Source organism: Protomyctophum bolini, assembly GCF_963924005.1.
Source record: "Protomyctophum bolini genome assembly, chromosome: 16".
Taxonomy (NCBI): Eukaryota; Metazoa; Chordata; class Actinopteri; order Myctophiformes; family Myctophidae; genus Protomyctophum; species Protomyctophum bolini.
This window is the reverse complement of record NC_137877.1, coordinates 42,132,284-42,154,624: the sequence shown is the minus strand read 5'-3', so window position 1 is coordinate 42,154,624 and position 22,341 is coordinate 42,132,284. Positions and strand designations below refer to the sequence as shown.

General features: G+C 53.6%; 1 protein-coding gene across 1 annotated transcript in view; it reads right to left on the bottom strand.

Annotated features, from left to right (window-relative positions):
* Positions 1-22,341, bottom strand: part of ttn.2 (titin, tandem duplicate 2) — a 251,946-nt gene that overhangs the window by 27,806 nt on the left and 201,799 nt on the right. The window contains exons 172-178 of the mRNA XM_080785291.1: positions 4,935-22,034; positions 4,500-4,808; positions 3,839-4,088; positions 2,984-3,624; positions 1,969-2,265; positions 1,132-1,419; positions 483-782 (exon numbers count right to left, since the gene is read on the bottom strand). Of these exons, the coding sequence (XP_080641417.1) occupies positions 483-782; positions 1,132-1,419; positions 1,969-2,265; positions 2,984-3,624; positions 3,839-4,088; positions 4,500-4,808; positions 4,935-22,034 (19,185 nt within the window). The remainder of the gene's footprint in view (positions 1-482; positions 783-1,131; positions 1,420-1,968; positions 2,266-2,983; positions 3,625-3,838; positions 4,089-4,499; positions 4,809-4,934; positions 22,035-22,341) is intronic.

The window sequence follows — 22,341 nt, the reverse complement described above, 5'->3', positions numbered from 1 at the left end:
AGATGTACATGAACCTCCGTGGAATATACAATTTATACATTTATTAATCACCTTCGTCTTCAATGTGTGTGTTTTTAACGCGATGTTTGTGTTTACACAAACACTCAAAATTGTCCATTCATTGGTCCCACTTCTGCACCCTTGCTTTGAATTGATCTTTTAATTTGTCGTTATTCATGTCCTCACTGTATTGCATTACTGCTCTTGTTTTTTAATGTTTATGCCTTGCTTTTATTTTATTTTTTCGCCCCCATTGCTCTGTAAAGCACTTTGAGCTGCATTTCATGATGTCATGAAAGGCGCTATACAAATAAAGTTTTATTATTAATTATTGTCAATGGGATGTAATGTTTGTCTTAGGACAAAGTTTGTGTTTCCACTTTCCTAATACTAAAAGCTGGACATTTACAGTACATTGGGTCGGGTGGTGCAGAATTTGACAATACCGTGTTGCATTTCGCAGTGATGTATTTATTTCTTACCGAAAGCGTTCTTGGCGACGATGGGCTCCGACTCCAGCGCCTCGCCCACGCCGTACTTGTTGACGCCGCGGACCCTGAAGATGTACTCGTTGCCCATGATGAGACGCTGCACGTTGACGATGCAGTCCACCAGCTTCTCCGACACGATGGACCACATGATGCGGCTCGTCTGGCGCTTCTCCACGATGTAGTGCGTCACCATGGCTCCGCCCTCGTCAGCCGGCGGCGCCCACATGATGGTGATGTTGTCCGCCGTCACCTTCTTGATCTGGATGTCTCCCGCGGGCGGACCCGGTTTGTCTGGAGGAGAAACACGCGCCATGCCAAGGGTTATAATACGCCATACCAACGGTTATAATACGTCATACCAGCGGCATGCTCGGAGGAGAAATACGCCATGCCAACAGGTTATTATAAGGTAGAAGGCAGTGGGTTTTCAACCCTTTTTCATATCAAGGTCCATTATTTATTCAGCATTTGAGCCACGGTGACATTTAAGATACCATTTAGCCTCTCAGACCACAAAACTAAAGAATATTTTATTGGGATAATATTTTTTGTTCACAACAGGCAAATGTTGCTCATAAATAACAACTCTTCTTCTAACATTCTCTAATCGTGTAGACTTCTTATGAATGTTTTTAAGTACCTAGGATGAGCAGCCTGACCGCAGCGGAGGCCGCGCCCAGGGAGTTCTTGACCTTGACCTCGTAGCTGGCAGAGTCCAGGCGGGTGGTGTCCTTCAGGAGCACGCTGGTGGACTCGAAGGTGTGCTGGAAGGAGACCATGGCGCTGGCCTTCAGCTCCTTGCCGTCCTTGAACCACTCGATGGTGGGCGCCGGCTTGGCCGTGATGCCGAACTTCAGCTCCACGTGGGACTCGGCGCGGTACTTCACCTCCGTCAGGTACTGCGACGGGGTGTCGATCTCCGGAGCGCCTGCAGCAAAACAACAGAATCATCACAACCGCCAGAGTTAGATTCATGATCCTTTTTTTCTCGTTTTTTTGTAGTTTTCATGAGAGAAAATGTAAAATAATGTAAATAATGTAAATAAAAAAATGTAATGTAAATTATTACATTGTTGTCTAATTGCAATTATTTTTGTTTTAATCGTCGCAGTCGTGTCCATGTTGAAAAATATTCATACGTGAAAAAGAAAAGCTGAAATAGCTGATCTACAAGGTCACTACACGTCACTTTGTAAAAAGAAATTGAAAAACATAATGCCAGTAATGTCGCAATGTGCACTCTATTAATATTATTATTATCTATTACGACGCCTAAATGGAATTGTAAATTCTATTCATAATGTTCCAATGTCAGAAAGACAAATTCATTCGTTAATCACAATAATTTGTGCGACGATTGATCCTCAACTTAGACTAGACAACTAGATGAAGACGTACAAAAGGAAAGGAGAAACATGTCAGAGAATCTCTTCAAATAAAAACCGCTGCGGATTCAAAACGAGTCCCGGCAACCCACCGTAGGTGTCCACACACGTGACGGGTCCCACCACGGCCGAGGGGTTGCTGGTGGAGCCCACGGCGTTCTTGGCCATGACCCTGAACTCGTAGCTCTGGTCCTGGGTCAGCATGGTGATGGTCTTGCGCGGGTCGCTGATGTTGGTGAGGTGGGCCTTCATCCACCGGCCCTCGGCGCCCTCCCTCTTCTCCACCATGTAGCCGGTGATCTTGGAGCCGCCGTCGTAGTTGGGCTTCTCCCACATGAGGCTGATGGACGTCTTGGTGATGTCGCAGATGCGCACGTGGATGGGAGGCTCTGCAGGGACAAGACGGACGGACGGACACCTTCAGTTTCATTTGCTCCGTGGAGGCAGTTCAAGGACAACTGTTACATAGTCGATGCTTACGTCATGTCCGTATTTGCTTCTATATACAAATGTGACCAAATTTGACTGAGGGACTGCCATTGGATTTTTTTTGAATTTTCGTTTTTTCATGTCATGTGAAAGCATACATAGCTTCAAATTGACATTGGTTGTTCAGTTTGGCCCACCAGTTTGGGAGATATGGCTTATAGAATAAGAATAAGAGCGAGTTGAGAAAACAGGCTTGAAAGGTTCACTTCTGTGGTCTCTAACATTACACCTAGCTACATGTTTAAGCAATTATTTAATATTTACAGCTCTGACACTTATTTCAGATATGCTCTAGTATGTGAAGAGTCTGCCTGTGCTATTAACTCATTTTGGAGAAAAGAAAAAATGAAAGTTTTTCTCCTCTGGTGAAAAGCTGGACTTTGCGCGATGACAGTCTCTCAGTCAAATCTGGTCACAAATGATGAAGTAATTGATCAATATATATATATATTCATTGTTTCCATTCATACTAATCCCTGCATTCCCCTTGTTGACATTCATTTTAATTCAAAGTTTGACTACACAAGCAGAGATGAATCAATTAACCGATTGAGCATGTAAAGTTTACACTGTAAACGATGCTTTACTAAACAGCGTTCAGTTCCACACGCCACTCACCGCAGGCGTCGATGGCCAGCACGGCGTCGGACACCTTGCTGAGCGGTCCCACTCCGGCCGCGTTCTCCGCGCACACCTTGAACTCGTAGATGAGTCCGGGGGCGATGTTCAGCACCTTGTAGCGGTTGGCCCGGATCACCATCCTGTTGGCCGTGGTCCACAGGATGCTGTTCCTGTCCTTCATCTGCAGGTGGTAGCCCTTCACGGGGCTGCCGCCGTCCGACTTGGGCGCCTCCCACGCCACGGTGACCGTCTCCCTGGTCACCGCCTTGATCTCTGGGGTGGACGGGGCGTCGGGGAGACTGTAGGGCAGGTTGACGGTGACGGGCGGAGAGTCCAGGTGCTCGCTGATGCCGTAGCGGTTCTCGGCGCGCACCCTGAACTGGTACTCCACGCCCGTGTGCAGCTTGAGGATCTTCATGGTGGAGCGGGCCACGGCCGAGGACACCTCCACCCAGTTGGTGCCGGTGGTCTCTCTCTTCAGGACCACGTAGTTGGTGACGGGGCTGCCGCCGTCGTAGGCCGGGGGCAGCCAGGTCAGCGTCACGCTGTCCTCCGTCACGTCGCTCAGCTCGAAGGGACCCAGGGGCCCGCTGGGCCGGTCCAGGACCACAATTTTCACAGACTCCTTGGTGGTGCCGCTGTTGGTTGTTGGGAGATTAACACGTGTTAATACGCTTTCATAGTTGCAAAACTATTAAACGGAAACAAACTGCATTGTGCGTGTGTGCATGTGCGTACTTGTGTGTGTGTGTGTGTGTGTGTGTACAAAAAGGATGTAAAATCATAGAGAAAATGTCCTTTTTTTGCTGCGACAGGTTCAACTATGAATACATCTTATATATTAATAATAACCTGGAGTTGGAAGCGGTGATGTCGTAGCGTCCAGCGTCCCCGGCGATGCTCTCCCGCAGGGTGATCTTGATGCTGTCGGTGGTCACCTCCGAGTTGAACCTCATGGTGTCCTTGCAGATGACGTTGTCCTTGGCCAGGCTGACCTTGGGCAGCGGCCGGCCCATCAGGGGGATCTCGACCTTGAGGTTGGAGCCGGCCCTGACGAACAGCGTGTTGTGGGGGATGCCCTTCATGATGATTTCAGGAGATTCTGGAACCACGAGAGAGAGAGAGAGAGAGAGAGAGAGAGACGGGACCAAATAAATAACGCGTGAGGAAAAGGTGCAAAGTCACGTGGCATTTCTTACATTGGCTAAACATAAACCCGTAACAAATAGTGATCCTGTAGTCACAAAGCGAGGCCATTTTCTCTTGCAGGGGGTCGCGAAAACCTTTCAAGCTTGAGACTCCCCGGGACTGGAATTTACAATAATATTTCATGAATTGATCACTCAAATAGTGAAAATAGCTGATCTACTAAGCTTAGTTTAGTTTTTTATATGTTGTCATTTTCGAGTGGCGCGCTACGAGCTTGTAGGTCTGCTATTTTTGAAAAATCGTGAAAATGCTTTCGTGGACATCTTTGAATATATATTCTATCGACTTTATTTCTGACACTCACCAAGCTGGTCTTTCACCATCACCGGTACCAACATGGCAGTGAAGTCACTGAAGCCAGACTGGTTCTCAGCTCGGACTCTGAAGAAGTACTCGGAGCCCTCCCTCAGACCGGACACGGCAAAGTGGTTGAACTTGGTGGTGCCACACTTGACCCATTTCTCCTGGCTCTTGTCCTCCACCTTCTCCAACGCCTCCACCAGGTAGCCGCTGATCCTGCTGCCTCCGTCGTGGTCCGGCTTGGTCCAGCCCAGGGTCACGCTCTCCTTGGTCACCTCCGTCACGCCCAGCTTGGGTGGCGGGCTCGGCTTTTCTGGAGGGCGAAGATCATTTACGTTTTAGCAGGTTGTCTCGTGTTTTCATATGCATGTGAATTTGGAATTAAAGCTATTAACTGTTAGCCAAAAACATCAACAAGTTCAATAAGTTATTGTTTTACCTGAGATCTTGGTTCCGTCCTGGGTCTCGGCGGAGACGCCGACACCGTACTCGTTCTCTCCCGTCACCCTGAAGTAATAGATTCCTCCCTCCAGCAGGTCCATCACCTTGTAGGTGAGCCTGGTGCAGGCGTCGGACAGCCTGGTCCAGCCCTTTTTGCTGGCCTCGCGGATGTCCACCAGGTAGTTCTTGACCGGTCCGCCTCCCTCGTTCTCGGGAGTGTCCCAGGTGACGGTGGCCGAGGTCCTGGTCACCTCCTTGGTGCCCACGTTGGACGGCGGCCCCGGGGAGTCCAACACCCTGACGTTGAGCGTGAGCGAGGTGCTCCCGGCCATGTTGGACAGGGTGATGGTGTACTTCCCGGAGTCGTTGCGCGTGGCCTTCTCCAGCGTGATGAGGGTGAAGGTGTCGGTGGTGTCGATGACGGCGCGGACCCTCAGGTCCACGTCGGCCTTGGCCCAGGACACGTGGGGGACGGGCTTGCCCCTGAAGGGCACCTTCATGGTGAACGAGCTGCCGTCCTTCACGATCAGGGTCTTCCTCATCTCGTTGCTGATGTCAAACACGGGCTCCTCCTCCCTCTCCTTGGCCACCAGCGAGTCCGACTCGGCGCTCTGCTCGCTGGGTCCCATCTTGTTGATGGACCGGACGGTGAACAGGTACTCGGTGCCGGTGTTCAGTCCCACCACCGTGAACTCTGTGGCCTGTGTGTTCTGGACGCCCACGAACCATTCGTCGTCAAAGCGTTTCCTGTACTCTACTTTGTAGCCGGTCACGGGCGCTCCGCCGTCAAACAGCGGCTTGTTCCAGGACAGAGTGGCGGTGGTTTTGGTGTTGTCGACGATCTTGGGCTTGGCAGGAGGAGAAGGCAGGAACTGTGGGTCTTGGGCCTTGATGAGAGGGCACGGCACGCTGGGAGCACTGAGGCCTGCCGCGTTCTCGGCAAACACCCGGTACTCGTACTCGCAGCCGTCACGCAGGTTTCCAGCCTTGACTCTCAGGTCGTACACAGGTTTCTTGTTGACGCGGAACCAACGTGTGCCGACCTTCTCTCTCTTTTCAATGACGTAGCCGCCGATGCTGGCGCCGCCATCGGCCTCTGGCCTCTCCCAGCAGATGGTCATGGCCTCGCTGGTGACCGAGGTGACCTGGACATTGGTGGGAGCAGCCGCGACAGTGAATTGATCCATGGCCCTGGCGGGATCACTTTCCAGGGCCTCGCCGTCGCCGTACTTGTTGACTCCTCTGACTCTGAAGATGTACTCGTTTCCTCTGAGTAGCTTGGTGACCTTGCACGTGGTGGCTCTCATGTCTCCATAGATCAGTGTCCAAGCCAGGCGGCTGGTCTCGCGTTTCTCTACGATGTAATGCATGATCTCAGCACCACCGTTCTCCTGGGGGGGTCCCCAGGTCACGGTGCACTTCTCTGCCGTCATGCCAGTCACGACCAGTGGTCCTGAGGATGGACCGGGTCTGTCCAGAACTTTAACGTTGACGGCCACAGACCTGGTTCCAGCCACGTTATGCAGGGTCACCACGTACTGACCCGAGTCTCTCCTGATGGCATCTCTGACGATCAGTAAGGTCTTGAAGTTGGTGGAAACGATCTCATTCCTTGGCGTCTTGGCGTCAATCTCCTTTCCATCCTTTGACCAGGAGATAACGGGGAGGGGCCGACCGGTGACCTCTGCGTCGATGCTAATGACGTCTCCTGCCTTGACCACAATCAGACTTCTGTACTTTTCGTCCAGGAAAACGGTGGGTGGGTCTACATCGTCCTTGACCGTCACGGCTCCAGTGCTCTCGGATGGAACGCTGAGCAACTCGGCGGAGTTCCGGGCGATGACGTGGAACTCGTACTGCACGTCCTCCGTGAGCTCAGTCACGTCAAAGTAAGTGTCCTGCAAGTTGGCGAAGTTGCACTTCAGCCAGCGGCCGCTGGGCAGCTCTCTGCGCTCCACGATGTAGCCGGTGATCTTCACTCCGCCGTCGTACTCCGGGCCTTCCCAGAGCAGCGAAACTGTGTTCCTGGTGATGTTGGTGACTTGGAGGTTGCGAGGAGGGTCACATGGGTCCCTGGCTGGTGCAGGATCGCAGGGCTTAGTGCATGGGCCGATACCAGCGGCATTCTCAGCATAGACTCTGAAGTGATAGGACAGGCCTTCCTCAACGCCGGTCATCTTGAACTGATTCTCGGCCAGCAGACCTCTGTTCACCTTGTTCCACAGCATGCTGCTGGTGTCTTTGCCTTCAACGTGGTATCCCAGAACCGGGCTTCCACCATCACTGGCGGGCCTTCCCCAGGTTACCAGCATTCCATACTTGGTGGACTGGGCAATCTCGACATTGGTGGGAGCAGTGGGAATTTCGAAGGGATACTGGGCGATGATCGGTGCCGAAGTGATAGAATGGCTCTTGCCATAGCGGTTTTCAGCCGCGATGCGGAACAGGTACTCTGCGCCCTGGTTGAGACGACACACCTTGATGGATGACCTGGCGACTGTGGCAGAGACGATCTGCCAGTTTGTGTTGGTGGAGTCTCTCTTCTCCACCACATAGTTGTTGATCTGACAACCACCGTCGTAGCTCGGAGGGTCCCAAGACAAAGAGATGGAGTCGGCGCTCACCTCGTCAAACTTGATGTTGCTGGGAATTCCGGGTTTGTCCAGGATGATGACGGACACCTCGGCTGTTTTGGTGCCAATAGAGCTAGTCAGGGTGATCTCGTACTTTCCAATGTCCTCCTTGGTCGCGTCCTTGATGGTGATCTTGGACGAGGTCTTGGAGGTGAGGACGTTGACCCTGGTGGTCTGCTTCAGCACCTGGCCGTCCTTCTTCCAGGACACCTCAGGCTGAGGTCTGCCCTTGATAGGAATGTCGAGCTTCAGGTCATCTCCAGCCTTCACGCTGAATGTGTTGAAAATCAGGTTGATGGTGGGTTCAAGGGTGGTGTCCTTCACCATCACGGGGCTGGCCAGGGGCTTGGCGTCGCTCTTGCCCTTGTCATTCACAGCAGTCACCCTGAAGGAGTATTCCTCTCCGGTGTTAAGTCCATCGATTGTGGCCTCCAGCGCTTTCATTTCACTGCGCACCGTCCATTTGTCGTCTGCCTTCTCTCCCTTCATCTCTACGATGTAGCTTGTGATCTTGCTGCCTCCGTCGTGGTCGGGCTTCTCCCAGGCGAGGCTGACACTGTGACGTGTCACATCCACCAGGGTGACCTTACCAGGAGGCAGAGGGGCCTCTGACACTTTGACGGCCTCTGTGGAGGCGGGCAGACCCACTCCCAGCTCATTCACAGGCAACACACGGAAGTAGTACAGTCCTCCCTCCTGGAGGTCAGAGATGATGTAGGAATTCCTCACGCAGTTGTTGCAGACACTGCTGAACGCCATTCTCTTCTGCTCTCTCTTCTCCACGATGTAGTGCGAGACCTTGATCCCGCCGTCGATGAGAGGCGGTTCCCAGGAGATGGAGACAGACTCTCTCCTCACGTCCTTCACCAGCAGGTTGGTAGGAGCGCTGGGGGAGTCCAGGATCCTGACGTTGACATAGGCTGACTTTGTGCCACTCAGGTTCTCCAAGGTTAGCACGTACTTGCCAGTGTCAAATCTGTCGACGTTGTCGATCACCAACATTGTGTAGGAGCTGGTGACCTCAATTTGGGCACGCTCAGTCATAGTACCGTCAGCCATAGACCATTTCACCTCAGGCTCAGGCTTTCCTCTGATGGGGACGAACAGGCGCAGGGTGGCACTGGCACGGACGTTAACCATCTTCCTCAGGTCAGCGTCCAGCTCAATCTCAGGAGCTTCCAGCATCTCAGCAGCCATCACAGGCGCAGGTAAGTCCACGTGGTCTCCTACTCCCTCGACGTTCATGGCACAGATGCGGAAGTAATACTCCAAGTTCTCCTTCAGTCTCTTGACGGTGTAACTAGTAGTCTGCACACCACTGGGTGGTGTAGCTGTGATCCATTCGTCATCCGACGCCTCCCTCACCTCAACAACGTATCCGCTGACCGGCGCTCCGCCATCATAGATGGGCCTGGACCAGGCTAAGGAGACAGAGGTGCTAGAGTGGTCTGTCACTTTGGGATTGCTAGGAGCACCCGGTGGATAAATGGCATCGAGGGCCATGATGTATTCCGTCGCAGAACTGGGCTTGCCCACACCTGCAGCGTTTTCAGCCGAGACTCTGAACTCATAGGAGTGACCCTCTGTGAGGCCTGTGCTTCTGAACCTGCAGTCAGTCAGTCTCTTCTTGTTGGCCTTTGACCATCTGATGCCCTCTTTGTCACGCTTCTCCAGGACGTATCCGTCGATCGTAGCTCCTCCGTCGCTCTCGGGTCTCTCCCAGGTGAGCACGATGGAGTCTCTGGTGATGACACCGACCTCGGGGACGGAGGGAGAGCTGGGAGTGGTGAAGGGGTTGCGAGCAACAACCGGATCCGACTCCAGAGGTTCACCGACACCATATTTGTTCACGGCTGTGACTCTGAAGATGTACTCGTTGCCAGGCAGCAGCTTGGTGACTTTGTAGCTGATAGCCTGGATGCTCTGTTCCACCACCGTCCACGACAATCGGCTGGTTTCCCTCCTCTCCACAATGTAATGCTGGATGGCGGCTCCGCCATCGTGCAAGGGGTGGCTCCAGTGCAGATAGCACTTCTCAGAAGTCACTCCCTTCACCTCTAGTGGACCTGCAGGAGGACCAGGTCTGTCCAGTACCTTCACATTAACTGGGACCATCTTGATTCCACCCACGTTGATGAGTTTCAGCATGAAGTGGCCTCCGTCCACTCTGACGCAGTCCTTGACGGTCAAAACGGTTCGCGTAATTGTGGTCTTGACCTCCATTCTAGGCGTGGTCTGATCTATCTCTTTTCCATCCTTCAGCCAGATGACCTCAGGCAACGGTTTGCCAGTGTAGTCTGCGTCTATGACGTACGTTTCACCAGCGTGAACCACGGTCAGATCATTGAACTTAGGATCCAGGGTGGCTTCTGGCGCCTCAATCTCATCCTTGGCAGTGATTTCTCCTGTGCTCGCAGAAGGAGCGCTCAAGGTGCCCGCTGCGTTTCTGGCGATGACTCGGAACTCGTAGACGGCGTTCTCTGTCATGTTTGTGTATGTGAACTGGGTCACAATGATGTTGGTGAAGCTGGCCTTCATCCACTGCTTGTCTGGGTGCTTCTTCCTTTCAACGATGTAGCCAGTGATGCAGCTGCCTCCGTCGTACTGGGGACGTGTCCACTGGAGGGTCACAAAGTTCCTGGTGATGTCGATAGCCTCGACGTGGGTGGGTGGGTCAACGGGGTCCGTGGCCACCGTAGTCGCAGACAGCTTGCTAGCGGGGCTGAGCCCGGCGATATTCTCGGCGTACACTCTGAATTCATACTCGATGCCCTCCTCCAGGTCAGTGGTTCTGTATCTGGCGTCGGGGACGATCAAATTGTTGAGCTTGGTCCACATCAGACTGTTCTTCTCCTTCCTCTCGATGTGGTAGCCCAGGACGGGACTGCCTCCGTTGTTGGTGGGAGGTTGCCATTCCACCACCATATTGTCCTTGGTCACAGAGGAGATGAATGGGGTTCCAGGAGCGGCAGGCTCCGTGAACGGATACTGAGCAATAACAGCAGGAGAGAGAATAGCGGAGCTCTTTCCATATCGGTTCTCAGCCGACACTCTGAACTGATACTCAACTCCAGTCTTCAGCTTAGTGATTTTGATGGTGGATCTGGCGATGGTAGCGGAAACAATCTGCCACGCAACGCTGGTGGTGTCTCTCTTCTCCACAATGTAGTTGTTGATGGGGCAGCCTCCTGTGTATACTGGTGGCTCCCAGGTAATGGTGACAAAGTCGGAGCTGACCTCATCGATCTTTATGGGGCCAGTGGGAGGCCCAGGTTTTTCCAGGATGACAACAGTGATCTCCTCTGTGGCTGTTCCAATACTGCTGGTGGCCGTCGCTGTGTATTTGCCAGAGTCCTCCCTGTTTGCCTCTTTGATAAGCAGTGTAGTAGAGGATGCTGTGCTGGACACATTCAGTCTGGTCGTCTCCTTAATTACCTGTCCCTCCTTCTTCCATTCAATTGTAGGCACGGGACGACCAATCACCGGGATCTCGATCTTCAGATCGTGGCCAGTCTGCACACTATAGGCGTTGAATGCCACCTTGAAGGCGGGCGCCATCGTCACATCCTTGGCAGTGACTGGAGCAGCCAAAGCCCTGGGGTCACTCTTGCCCTTCTCGTTGAATGCAAACACTTTGAACTGGTACTCCTGTCCGGTGCTGAGGCCTGTTACGGTGCCATTACAGTTCTTGGTGGTGGTGGCCACCACCCACTCCTCTGAGCCCTGAGGCAGCATTTCGATGTAATAGCCGATGATTCTGCTGCCTCCATCGTGGTCGGGTTTCTCCCAGGACAGAGATGCACTGGTCTTGGTCACATCGGTCAGAGCGACCTTGCCCACGGGCAGAGGAGGTTCTGACGTCCTAGCACCCTCGTGGGTCTCCGCTATTAGACCTATACCAAACTCGTTCTCAGCCATGACCCTGAAGTAATAGACACTTCCCTCAGTTAGCCCGGTGATACGGCAGGTTGTCTTGGTGCATTTGTTGTCCACATTAGTGTAGGATGTCCTGACCGTATCGCGCTTGTCAACAATGTAATTGGTGATTCTGGAGCCACCGTCGATGAGAGGTGGTTCCCAGGACAGAGTGACACTAGTCGTGGTGATGTCCTTCACGGCGATGTTCTGTGGGGCTCCTGGCGTGTCCAGGACTCTGACAGTAACAAAGGCCGACTTGGAGCCAACGCTGTTCTCCAGGGTAAGGATGTATTTTCCAGCATCGTTCCTGTCACAGATGTCAACGGTGAGCTGTGTGAAATCGTCACTCTTCTCCATCTGGACTTTAGCCGGCAGCTCTCCGTCTTCCTTGGCCCAACTGATGGCAGGGGTGGGAATGCCTGTGAATGGAATGCCGATCCTCATTGTACCTCCTGCGCGGACCACCACTGCCTTTCTGAGCTCTGCATCCAGAATCATCTCGGGAGCATCCATCGTCTGTTCGGGTTTCACCACTCCCTCGACCTCTGTAGGCTCACCGAGTCCCATTTTGTTTATGGCACATATGCGTACCTTGTATTCTTGATGTTCAACCAGCTTCTTAATGGTGAACTTGGTGTCCTTTACTCCAGAGGCAGGAGTGCTGATCTCCCATTCTTCCTCGTCAGCCTTGGTGATCTCCACGGCGTAGCCCTGGATATCACAGCCACCATCGTAGATGGGCCTGTGCCAGGCCAATGTGACCGAGTTCTTAGTAGTACTGACCACAACGGCATCAGTGGGCATGCCAGGCTCAAAGGTCGGGTCGCAGGCCTTCTCGTAAGGGGTAGCCGGGCTGGGTTGACCCACTCCGGCTGCGTTTTCAGCCGAGAGCCTGAATTCATACTCGTGGTCCTCGGTGAGGCCTGTCACTCTGAACCGCAGGTCTGTGAGTCTGCGCTTGTTACACTTGGTCCACCTGATTCCAGCTCTGTCTCTCTTCTCCACAATGTAGCCAGAAATGTCACTGCCCCCGGTGGTCAGAGGGCGGGTCCAGCAGACCGTCATGGACTCTCTGCTGATGTTGGTGATCTCCAGCTCTTGAGGTGGACCAGCAGCAACGAAGGGATTCCTCATGATCACTGGTACAGACTCCAGAGGCTCGCCTGTGCCAAACTTGTTGACAGCCAAGACTCGGAAGATGTATTCGTTGCCCTTGAGCAGCTTGGTGACCTTGATCATGGTGGCTCCACAGTCACCGGAGACCAGGGTCCATGCCAAGCGGCTGGTCTCTCTCTTCTGGATGATGTAGTGGTTGACGCTGGCTCCGCCGTCATGCCTGGGAGGCAGCCATGACAGGGAACACTTCTCCTCTGTGACATTGCCGACAGTGAGAGGTCCTTCAGAGGGTCCGGGTCTGTCCAGTACCTTCACACTGAAGGAAACCGTCTTGGATCCAGCCACGTTAGTCAGAACCATTGTGTAGCTTCCTCCATCGACTCTGATGGCGTCCTTCACCACCAGCAGGGCCTGGAAGTCTGTGTTTTTGATCTCTGCTCTGGCCGAGTTCTCCACCACGGCGCCGTCCTTGATCCACTGGATTGTGGGAAGGGGCTTTCCTTCCACGGTGGCGTCCAGGGTGAACGTCTCTCCTGCATTAATGACGATCGTCGTGGCGTACTTGGAATCCACCTCGCACTTGGGTGTCTCGACTTCATCGATGGCAGTGATGGCACCTGTGCTCTCAGAGGGCTTGCTGACAGCTCCGCCGGCATTCTTAGCAATCACTCTGAAGTCATATTTGGCGTGTTCAGTCAGTCCCAATACTGTGAATTCATGTTCAAGGACATTTGCGAAGCTAGCCTTCATCCACCTTCCCTCGGGGAGGTCACGTTTCTCCACTATATAGCCAGTGATCAGACATCCACCGCCATACACCGGGGCGCTCCACCTCAGCTTCACAGTGTGCCTTGATACAATGATGGCCACTGGGCGGCCGGGAGGATCACATGGGTCACGGGCTACATAGCCCTCTGACAGCTTGCTGCATTTGCCAACGCCGACGATGTTCTCTGCGTAGACTCTGAACTCATATTCAATGCCCTCTTCCAGAGGAGTGGATTTGTACCTGCAGTCCTGGATCAGTGACTTGTTGACCTTGGTCCAGAGGAGGCTGTTCTTCTCTTTCCTCTCCATGTGGTAGCCCAGGATAATGCTGCCTCCGTCAGATGGAGGCTTATGCCACTCCACCACCATGTAGTCCTTGCTGTATGAAGAAACGTATGGCGTTCCAGGTGGACCGGGCTCCTGGAATGGATACTGAGCCAAAACAGGCTCTGAGTCGATAGAGTAGCTCTTTCCAAATTTATTCTCAGCATAGATTCTGAACTGGTACAGAGCACCGGTCTTCAGGTTGCCGACCTTTAATGTGGTTCTAGCCACAGTTGCAGACACGGTCACCCAGTTAACTGAAGTGGTGTCTTTCTTTTCAACAACGTAGTTGGATATCGGGCATCCGCCTGTGTATGCGGGAGGCTCCCAGGTGAGGGTGATGCTCTCAGCACTAACGTCGTCCAGTTTGACAGGACCTGTGGGTGGGCCTGGTTTGTCCAGGGTGATCACCTCGATGGTGGCATCCTTGGACGCCAGGGCATTAGTGATGTTAATGCTGTACAAGCCTCCATCCTCTCTGGTAGCGTCTTTGAGTGTGAGAGTGGTTTTGTTTGCAGCATCGGTGACATTGACTCTGGTAGTTTGCTTGAGTGCAGCTCCATCCTTGGTCCAAGTAATGGTTGGTTTGGGATGGCCAGCAATAGGCACTTCTATCTTCAGGTCATAGCCCACCTGGACATTGTAGGTGCTCATTCTAGGCCTCACATCAGGCATGATCACAAGGTCCTGAGCTAGAATTGTTTGACCCAGCTGCCTGCAGTCACTCCTGCCCTTTTCATTGACGGCAAACACTCTGAATTGATATTCCTCACCCTTCTGCAGGTTGGAAACTGTGGTCTCCAGTCCCTTGATACTGGCACATAGAGACCAGGTCTCAACGTCCTTGGGAGCCAGTTCCACCTCATAGTAGCTGACTCTGCTGCCACCATCGTGTTCAGGTTTCTCCCAGGCCAGTGTTACACTTTTACTTGTGACATCAAGGACACTGACTTTACCAGGTGGCTGAGGCTTCTCAGAGACCTTCACTGGGTCCAGAGTCTTAGCAGGTTCACCCACGCCATATTCATTCTCAGCCAGGACTCTGAAGAAGAACATCCCCCCCTCTGGAAGGGGTTCAATCTTCCATGACATCCTGTTGCAGGCGGTGATGCGAGAGTATACCTTTCTGGAGGCCTCACGCTTCTCAACAATGTATTGCTTGATCTTGGAGCCGCCGTCTAGAAGTGGAGGTTCCCAGTTTAGGGTGACAGAATTCTTGGTGATCTCCTTTACTATGAAATTGGCTGGTGCACTGGGTGAGTCCAAAACTCTGACGCTAATGAAGGCAGACTTGGCTCCACTGGCATTTTCTGCTGTCAGAACGTACTTGCCACTGTCCCATCTGTTAACATTCTCAACGACGAGAGAAGCATAGCTAGCTGTGTTGTCAACCAAAGCTGTCTCATTAAGCTCTCCCTCTGCCTTGCTCCATTTCACCTCAGGAGGTGGTCGCCCTCTGATAGGAACAAACAGCCTGAGGGTGCTGGCTGCTCTAATGTTGATCATCTTCCTCATGTCAGCATCCAATTCAAGGTCTGGAGCCTCAAGCTTCTCTTCCAAGAGAACCCTTCCTGGGAATTCACCGAGCTCCCCAACGCCAACCTTGTTGATGGCACATACTCTGAACGAGTACTCATGCTTCTCCAGGAGCTTTTTCACCGTGAAATTGGTTTCTTTGATTCCAGTGGGAGGTGTACACATGACCCACTCATCAACTGCTCCATTGCAGGCTTCAACAATGTAGGCCTGAATCTCACAGCCACCATCATAGATGGGTTTTCCCCATGTCAGGGAAACGGTGGATCTGGTACTGTCAACCACCTTGGGGTTGTTTGGTGGGCCCGGTTCGAAGATAGCATCAAGTGCTTTGTAGTACTCTGTTGGCTTGCTAGGTGTGCCAACTCCTGCATTATTCTCAGCAGAAACTCTGAATTCATAGCTGTGGCCTTCTATGAGACCTGCGACTCTGAAGCGGAGCTCACTCACTGTGCGCTTATTGGACCTTGTCCACCTCACACCTTCCTTGTCACGTTTCTCAATAACGTACCCTTGGATGGGATTACCGCCATCCTTCAATGGTCTCTCCCATGTCACCACCATTGAGTCTTTGGTGATGGTGAAGACTTCTACTTCTGTTGGTGGGGATGGGGCGACAAATGGATTTCTAGCGATCATTGGTTCTGATTCCAGAGGCTCACCAATTCCATATTTGTTGACTGGGATTACTCTGAAGATATACTCATTTCCAGGGACGAGTTTTGTGATCTTCAGATTCAGGGTCTGAACTTTGGGGTCAACCCTGGTCCAGACAAGCCTGCTAGTCTCCCTCCTCTCCACAATGTAATAGGAAACGTCACTGCCTCCATCCTGCAAGGGGGACTTCCAAGCAATGCAGCATTTCTCATTGGTGACTCCATAGATGGAGATCGGGGCATCGGGTGGGCCCGGTCTGTCCAAGACCTTGACGTTAATGTTAACCGACTTCTCTCCTCCGACGTTCTTTACCAGAAGTGTGTACTGGCCTCCGTCGATACGAATGGCCTCCTTGATGACCAGACAAGCTGTGAAGTCTGTGTTCTTGATCTCCAGGCGAGCTGCATCGGGTAGGGGCAGTCCGTTCTTCAGCCAGTGCACTTTGGGCACAGGCTTGCCACTGAAACCAGCCTCCAGCGTGACTGTCCCTCCGGCATTCAACACTACAGCCGAGGAGTATTTGGAGTCGATGTCAATCTCGGGTGGCTCCACCTCGTCCATCGCGGTGATGGCTCCGGTGCTCTCAGATGGTTTGCTGGAGACACCACCCGCATTCCTGGCAATGACACGGAACTCATAGATCTCATTCTCTGTCAGGTCTGTGGCAACAAATTGAGGCTCGAGGACATTGGCAAAGCTAGCCTTCATCCAATGGCCACTATCTCCTTTCTTCTTCTCCACCACGTAGCCTGTGATCTTGCTGCCGCCATCAAGCTCAGGGATCTTCCACTTAAGAGTCACACGACTCCTGGTGACAATTGTAGCTACTGGCTTTCCAGGGCTGTCAACTGGGTCTCTGGCCACTTGCATCTCGGTCAGTTTGCTGACCTTACTGAGGCCAACAATGTTCTCAGCATAAACTCTGAACTCGTACTCAATGCCTTCCTCAAGGCCGCAGACCTTGTGTCTGGTCTCTGGGATGATCTGTTTGTTTCCCTTTGACCACATGAGGCTGTTCCTCTCTTTGAGCTCCAGGTGGTATCCCATGATCTTGCTTCCACCGTCGCTGCTGGGTGCATCCCATACAACCACCATGTTATCTTTAGTGGCTGACTGGACAACAACAGAGCGGGGTGAGCCGGGCACTTCGTAAGGATATTGAGCAACGAGGGTCTCAGAGATCAGGCACGAGGACTTGCCATATCTGTTCTCTGCAGCGATCCTGAACTGGTACTCGGTTCCAGTCTTCAAACGAGCTGCTTTCACGGTGGTTCTTGCTACAGTAGCAGACACAATCTGCCAGTTAACAGTGGATGTGTCTCTCTTCTCAACAACATAGTTGTTTATACTACAGCAACCGTCATACTCTGGTGCTTCCCAGGACAGAACCACACTGTCAGCAGTGACCTCTTCCATTGTAATTGGGCCGGTTGGGGGGCCAGGTTTATCCAGGACAACAACATTAATGTCCAGGGCGGCTTCTCCTGATGAATTGTTCAACTTAATGCTGTAGGTACCCACATCATCTCGGCAGGCCTCCTTGATCATCAGGCAAAGGCCTTTTTCAGTTATGTCAGCATTAACCCTAGTTGTCTCCTTGAGGGCGACACCCGCTTTGAGCCAAGCCACAGTGGGTTTAGGATGCGCAGCAAATGGTACTTCTATCTTCAGATCATCCCCTGCCAAAACGTTGAATGTTGTGAACTGCAACTTGAAGGTTGGGACGATGACCAAGTCTTTGGCTGTTACTGGCATGCTAAGAGGTCGAGGATCACTGACTCCCTTCTCATTGGACGACATGATACGGAACATGTACTCCTGTCCCTGAGTGAGGCCAGTGACGCAAGCCGCGTTGGTCTTAACCAGCATGACCTGGGTCCAGGCCTCACTGCCCTTATTCTGCATTTCAATAATGTAACCTGTGATTCTACTGCCACCATCATAATCAGGTTTCTCCCAGGTCAGACTGATGCTGGTACCAGTTACCTCATGGAGAGATACTTTGCCTGGTGGCAGAGGCTTCTCTGAAGCCTTGACTGCTTCCATGGTTTCCACTGGGAGGCCGACTCCATACTCGTTCTCAGCGAGGATTCTGAAGAAGTATAGTTTTCCTTCCTCCAGATCTCCAATCTTCCAGCTGGACTTGTGGCAGCTGTCACTGACCGTTGTGTAGGCCATTCTGGTGGACTCACGCTTCTCCACTATGTACTTTTGGATTCGAGCTCCTCCGTCAATGAGAGGTGCGTCCCACATGAGCGAGACTGAATCTCTGGTGACCTCTTTGATGAGCAGATTCTGTGGTGCTCCAGGGCTATCCAGCACTCTGACATTGACGTAGGCCATCTTGCTTCCAGAGCCATTCTCCACAGTCACCAAGTATTTACCACCGTCAAACCGGTCAACATTTTCAACCTGAAGAGTGGTAAAAGATGGGCTGATTTCAATATTGGCCTTGTCCATGGATGCTCCGTGCTCTCTTGCCCATTTCACGTCAGGTGCGGGTCTCCCCTTGATGGGGACAAACAGTCTGAGGGTGCTGCAGGCTCTGATGCAGACCACCTTACGTAGCTCGGCTCCGAGTTCAACCTCTGGAGCAAGGAATCTGTCCTCGGCGATGGGAGTTCCAGGCACCGCAGCAGGCTCTCCGACGCCTTCGCAGTTAGTGGCGCACACGTTGATTTTGTAGTCTTGGTTCTCCTTCAAGCCGGTGATAGTGAACGAGGTGGCCGTCCATCCCTTCTTGGGTGTCTGTATGGTCCATTCGTCTTCCTCGGGCAGGCAGGTCTCCACCGCGTAGCCGGTGATTTCAGAGCCACCGTCGTAGACAGGCTTGTTCCAGGCCAAGGTGACGGAGGACTTGGTTGTGTCCAGCACCCTGGGGTTACCGGGAGGTCCCGGCTGGAAGATGGTGTCGACGGCTTTGTATAACGGACTGGCGAGACTGGGCTGGCTCAGACCGGCATTGTTCTCTGCAAGGATTCTGAACTCATACTCGTGTCCCGGCGTGAGGCCAGAGACCTTGAATCGGAGGTCAGAAACGGTCCTCTTGTTGCACTTCACCCAGCGCAGGCCAGTCTTGTCTCTCCTCTCAACAACGTAGGTGTTGATGCGGCTGCCGCCGTCATGTTCTGGGCGGTCCCAGCAGACGACCATGGAGTCCTTGGTGATGGTGGTGACCTCAGGCTGCATCGGTGGGTCCGAGACCACGTAAGGGTTGGCACAGATGACGGGCAGAGACTCTATAGGCTCGCCGACGCCATACTTGTTGATAGCCAGGACTCTGAAGATGTACTCGTTGCCCTTGAGCAGCTTGGTGACCTTGAACCTGTTGGCCTGCAGGTCTGTGGCCACGTTGGTCCATGCCAGTCTGCTGGTCTCACGTTTCTGGATGACAAAGTAATCGATCTTGGCGCCGCCGTCGTGTTCAGGATGCACCCAGTTGAGGACGCACCTCTCTGCAGCGATGTCTGTGATGGTGAGAGAGCCTGGAGGTCCAGGTCTGTCCAGCACCTTGACGTGGAACGAGTACTTGGCGAAGCCACCGGGGTTGCTGGCCGTCAGGGTGAAAACGCCGCCGTCCTTCCTCAGGGAGTCTTTGTTCACCAGAGTGGTGTGGAAGTCCGACGACTTGATCTCGATCTTGGTCGAATCTGAGAGCTCCTTTCCTTCCTTGGACCACACCAGGGATGGAATCGGTCTGCCGGTCACGTTGGCCTCCAGCTTGAACAGTTCTCCTGCCATGACGACCAGGTTGGTGCTGTAGGAAGAGTCCACGTCGAGCACGGGCTCCTGGATGTCATCTCTGCATGTGATCTCCTCCGACGGCTGGGACGGGGCACTGATCGATCCGGCCGAGTTCCTGGCCATGACGCGGACCTCGTAAGTGGCGTCTTCCGTCAGACCGCTGACGGTGTAGATGGTTTCCAGAATGTTGTTGAAGTTGGCTTTGAGCCAGCGTCCATTAGGCATCTCTCTCCTCTCCACGGTGTACCCTGTAATGGAGAATCCACCGTCTCCCACTGGCCTGGTCCAGGAAACCGTGATCTCGTGCCTGGTGACGTTCAGTGCCATGGGCCTGCCTGGTGGGTCCACTGGGTCCAGGGCGAAGTACGTATCAGAGGGCTTGCTGGCTTTGCTCAGGCCGGCCATGTTCTCAGCAATGACACGGTATTCATATCCGATTCCATCGACCAAACCAACTGATTTATAGATGTTTCCGACCACCAGAGCCCTGTTGACCCTCTGCCACAGGATGCTGTTCTTCTCCTTCCTCTCCACATGGTAGCCCACGATGGCGCTGCCTCCGTTGGTTGCCGGCTCGTCCCAGTTCAGAGTCATGGCGTCCTTGCTGAAGGCTGTGACAACAGGAGTGCCCGGCTGCGCTGGCACCTCAAACGGATACGCAGCCACTACGGGATCAGACATGAGGTAGGGTCCGGAACCATACCGGTTCTGGGCTCTGACGCGGAACTGATACTCGGTTCCCGTGCGGAGGCGAGCTGCCTTGAAGGTGGTGCGGATGACCGTGGCCGCCAGCTCCACCCAGGAAGTGCCAATGGTCTCCCTCATCTCAACGATGTAGTTGTTGATGGGAACACCTCCGTCGTTCTCTGGCGCCTCCCAGGACATGAGAATGTAGTCGCATGACACCTCCTCCAGCTTCACAGGCCCCGTAGGAGCCCCCGGGATGTCGTGGATCAGAACCGTGATGGTCTCCGTCACCGTGCCCAGGATGTTCGTGGCGGTCATGGAATATTCGCCTCCGTCCGTCCTCTTGATCTCACTGATGTTGAGGATGGTGGAGGTGGGCGTGGTTTCGATGTTCATCCTCTGGGTCTCCTTCACCACCACGACTCCCTTCTTCCAGGAGACCACGGGCTTGGGTTTGCCGAGCACCGGGATCTCCACCTTGATGCGGTCTCCCGTCTTGGCGATGACCGTCTTCTGGTACACGGCGCGCATGTCGAAGGACGGCGCGGTGGTCTGCTCCCTGATGACGGCGGGCCTGCTCTCGCGTGGATCGCTCCTGCCGGACGCGTTGACCGCCATGATGCGGAAGACGTACTCCGCGCCCTCCGTCAACTCCGTGGCGACGTAGTCCAGGGCTTTGATGGCGGCCACGTGGACCCACTCCGCGTCCTTCTTCTGGGCCTCAATGACGTATCCCGTGATCAGGCTTCCGCCATCGTGCAGCGGCTTGGTCCAGGCCAGGCTGGCGGTGTTGGCGGACACGTCCGTCACGTACAGGTTCTCGGGGGCAGAGGGGGCCTCGGACACCCTGATGGGCTCGGCGGTCTCCGCGGGCTCTCCCACGCCCAGGTCGTTCTCGGCGGAGATGCGGAAGTAGTAGTGGGCTCCCTCCTCCAGGTTGAGGAACTTGAAGGAGCACTTCTGGTGGACGGTGCTCAGCACCGTGTAGGCCTTCTTGGTGGCCGCTCTCTGCTCAATGACGTAGTTGAGGATCTTGGAGCCTCCGTCGATGATGGGGATCTCCCACTGCATGGTGATGCTGCTCTTGGTGATCTCTCGGGCCGTCAGGTAGACCGGAGGTCCCGGCGAGTCCAGGACTCTGACGTTGACGAAGCCCGTCTTCTTCCCGGCGACGTTCTCCAGGCACAGGTTGTACTTGCCGGCGTCGTAGCGGGTGCAGTCGGGGATGACCAGCAGGGTGTAGGACTCCGTGGTGTCGATGTGCGCATGCGTCTTGAGGTTGGTGCCGTCCTTGGTCCACGTCACGTCTGGCTTGGGACGTCCCTTGATGGGAACGAACATTCGGATGGAGGCGCGGCAGCGCACCACCAGGGTCTTCCTCAGCTCGGCGTCCAGCTCAAAGTCGGGGAACGACTCCACGTCGACCAGGTCGATGACGTTCTCCACCTCCGCCGGCTCTCCCACTCCCTCGGTGTTGATGGCGTAGACTCTGAACTGGTAGCGGCCTAACTTCTGCAGGTTGCCCACCACGTATTCTGTGCTAATCAGCTTGTTCTGGTTCTCTGCCTCCCAGTCGTCGTGGCCCTCCTTCCTGTACTCAACGAAGTAGCCGTCGACGTTGAGGCCGCCGTCGTAGTGCGGCCGCCCCCAGCTGAAGGTGGCGGTGGTCTTTGTGGTTTCTGTGATCCTGGGGTTGGACGGAGGACCGGGTGGATCTGCACAACGAGAAGAAAGGACCAAAACGTATGAGGGATAAAAATCTGTGACGGTTCATATAAACACACGTAGGTTTCAGCTCATGACAGCATGACTCTGTAAAATAAGTGAATATAAGGGCTCTCTTCGACTACAAGAACTAAGCGAACCATGCCGTGGAATGTACTTCACGGGGTCCTGGATATGTTTCCATAAGCTACCACCGTTTCCTTACGGCAGGACTGACCCAGATTTCTGGGAACTCGGAACATATCATTTATATACTTATACTATACGTTTATATTCTAGCGATGAAGCGGCTCACAA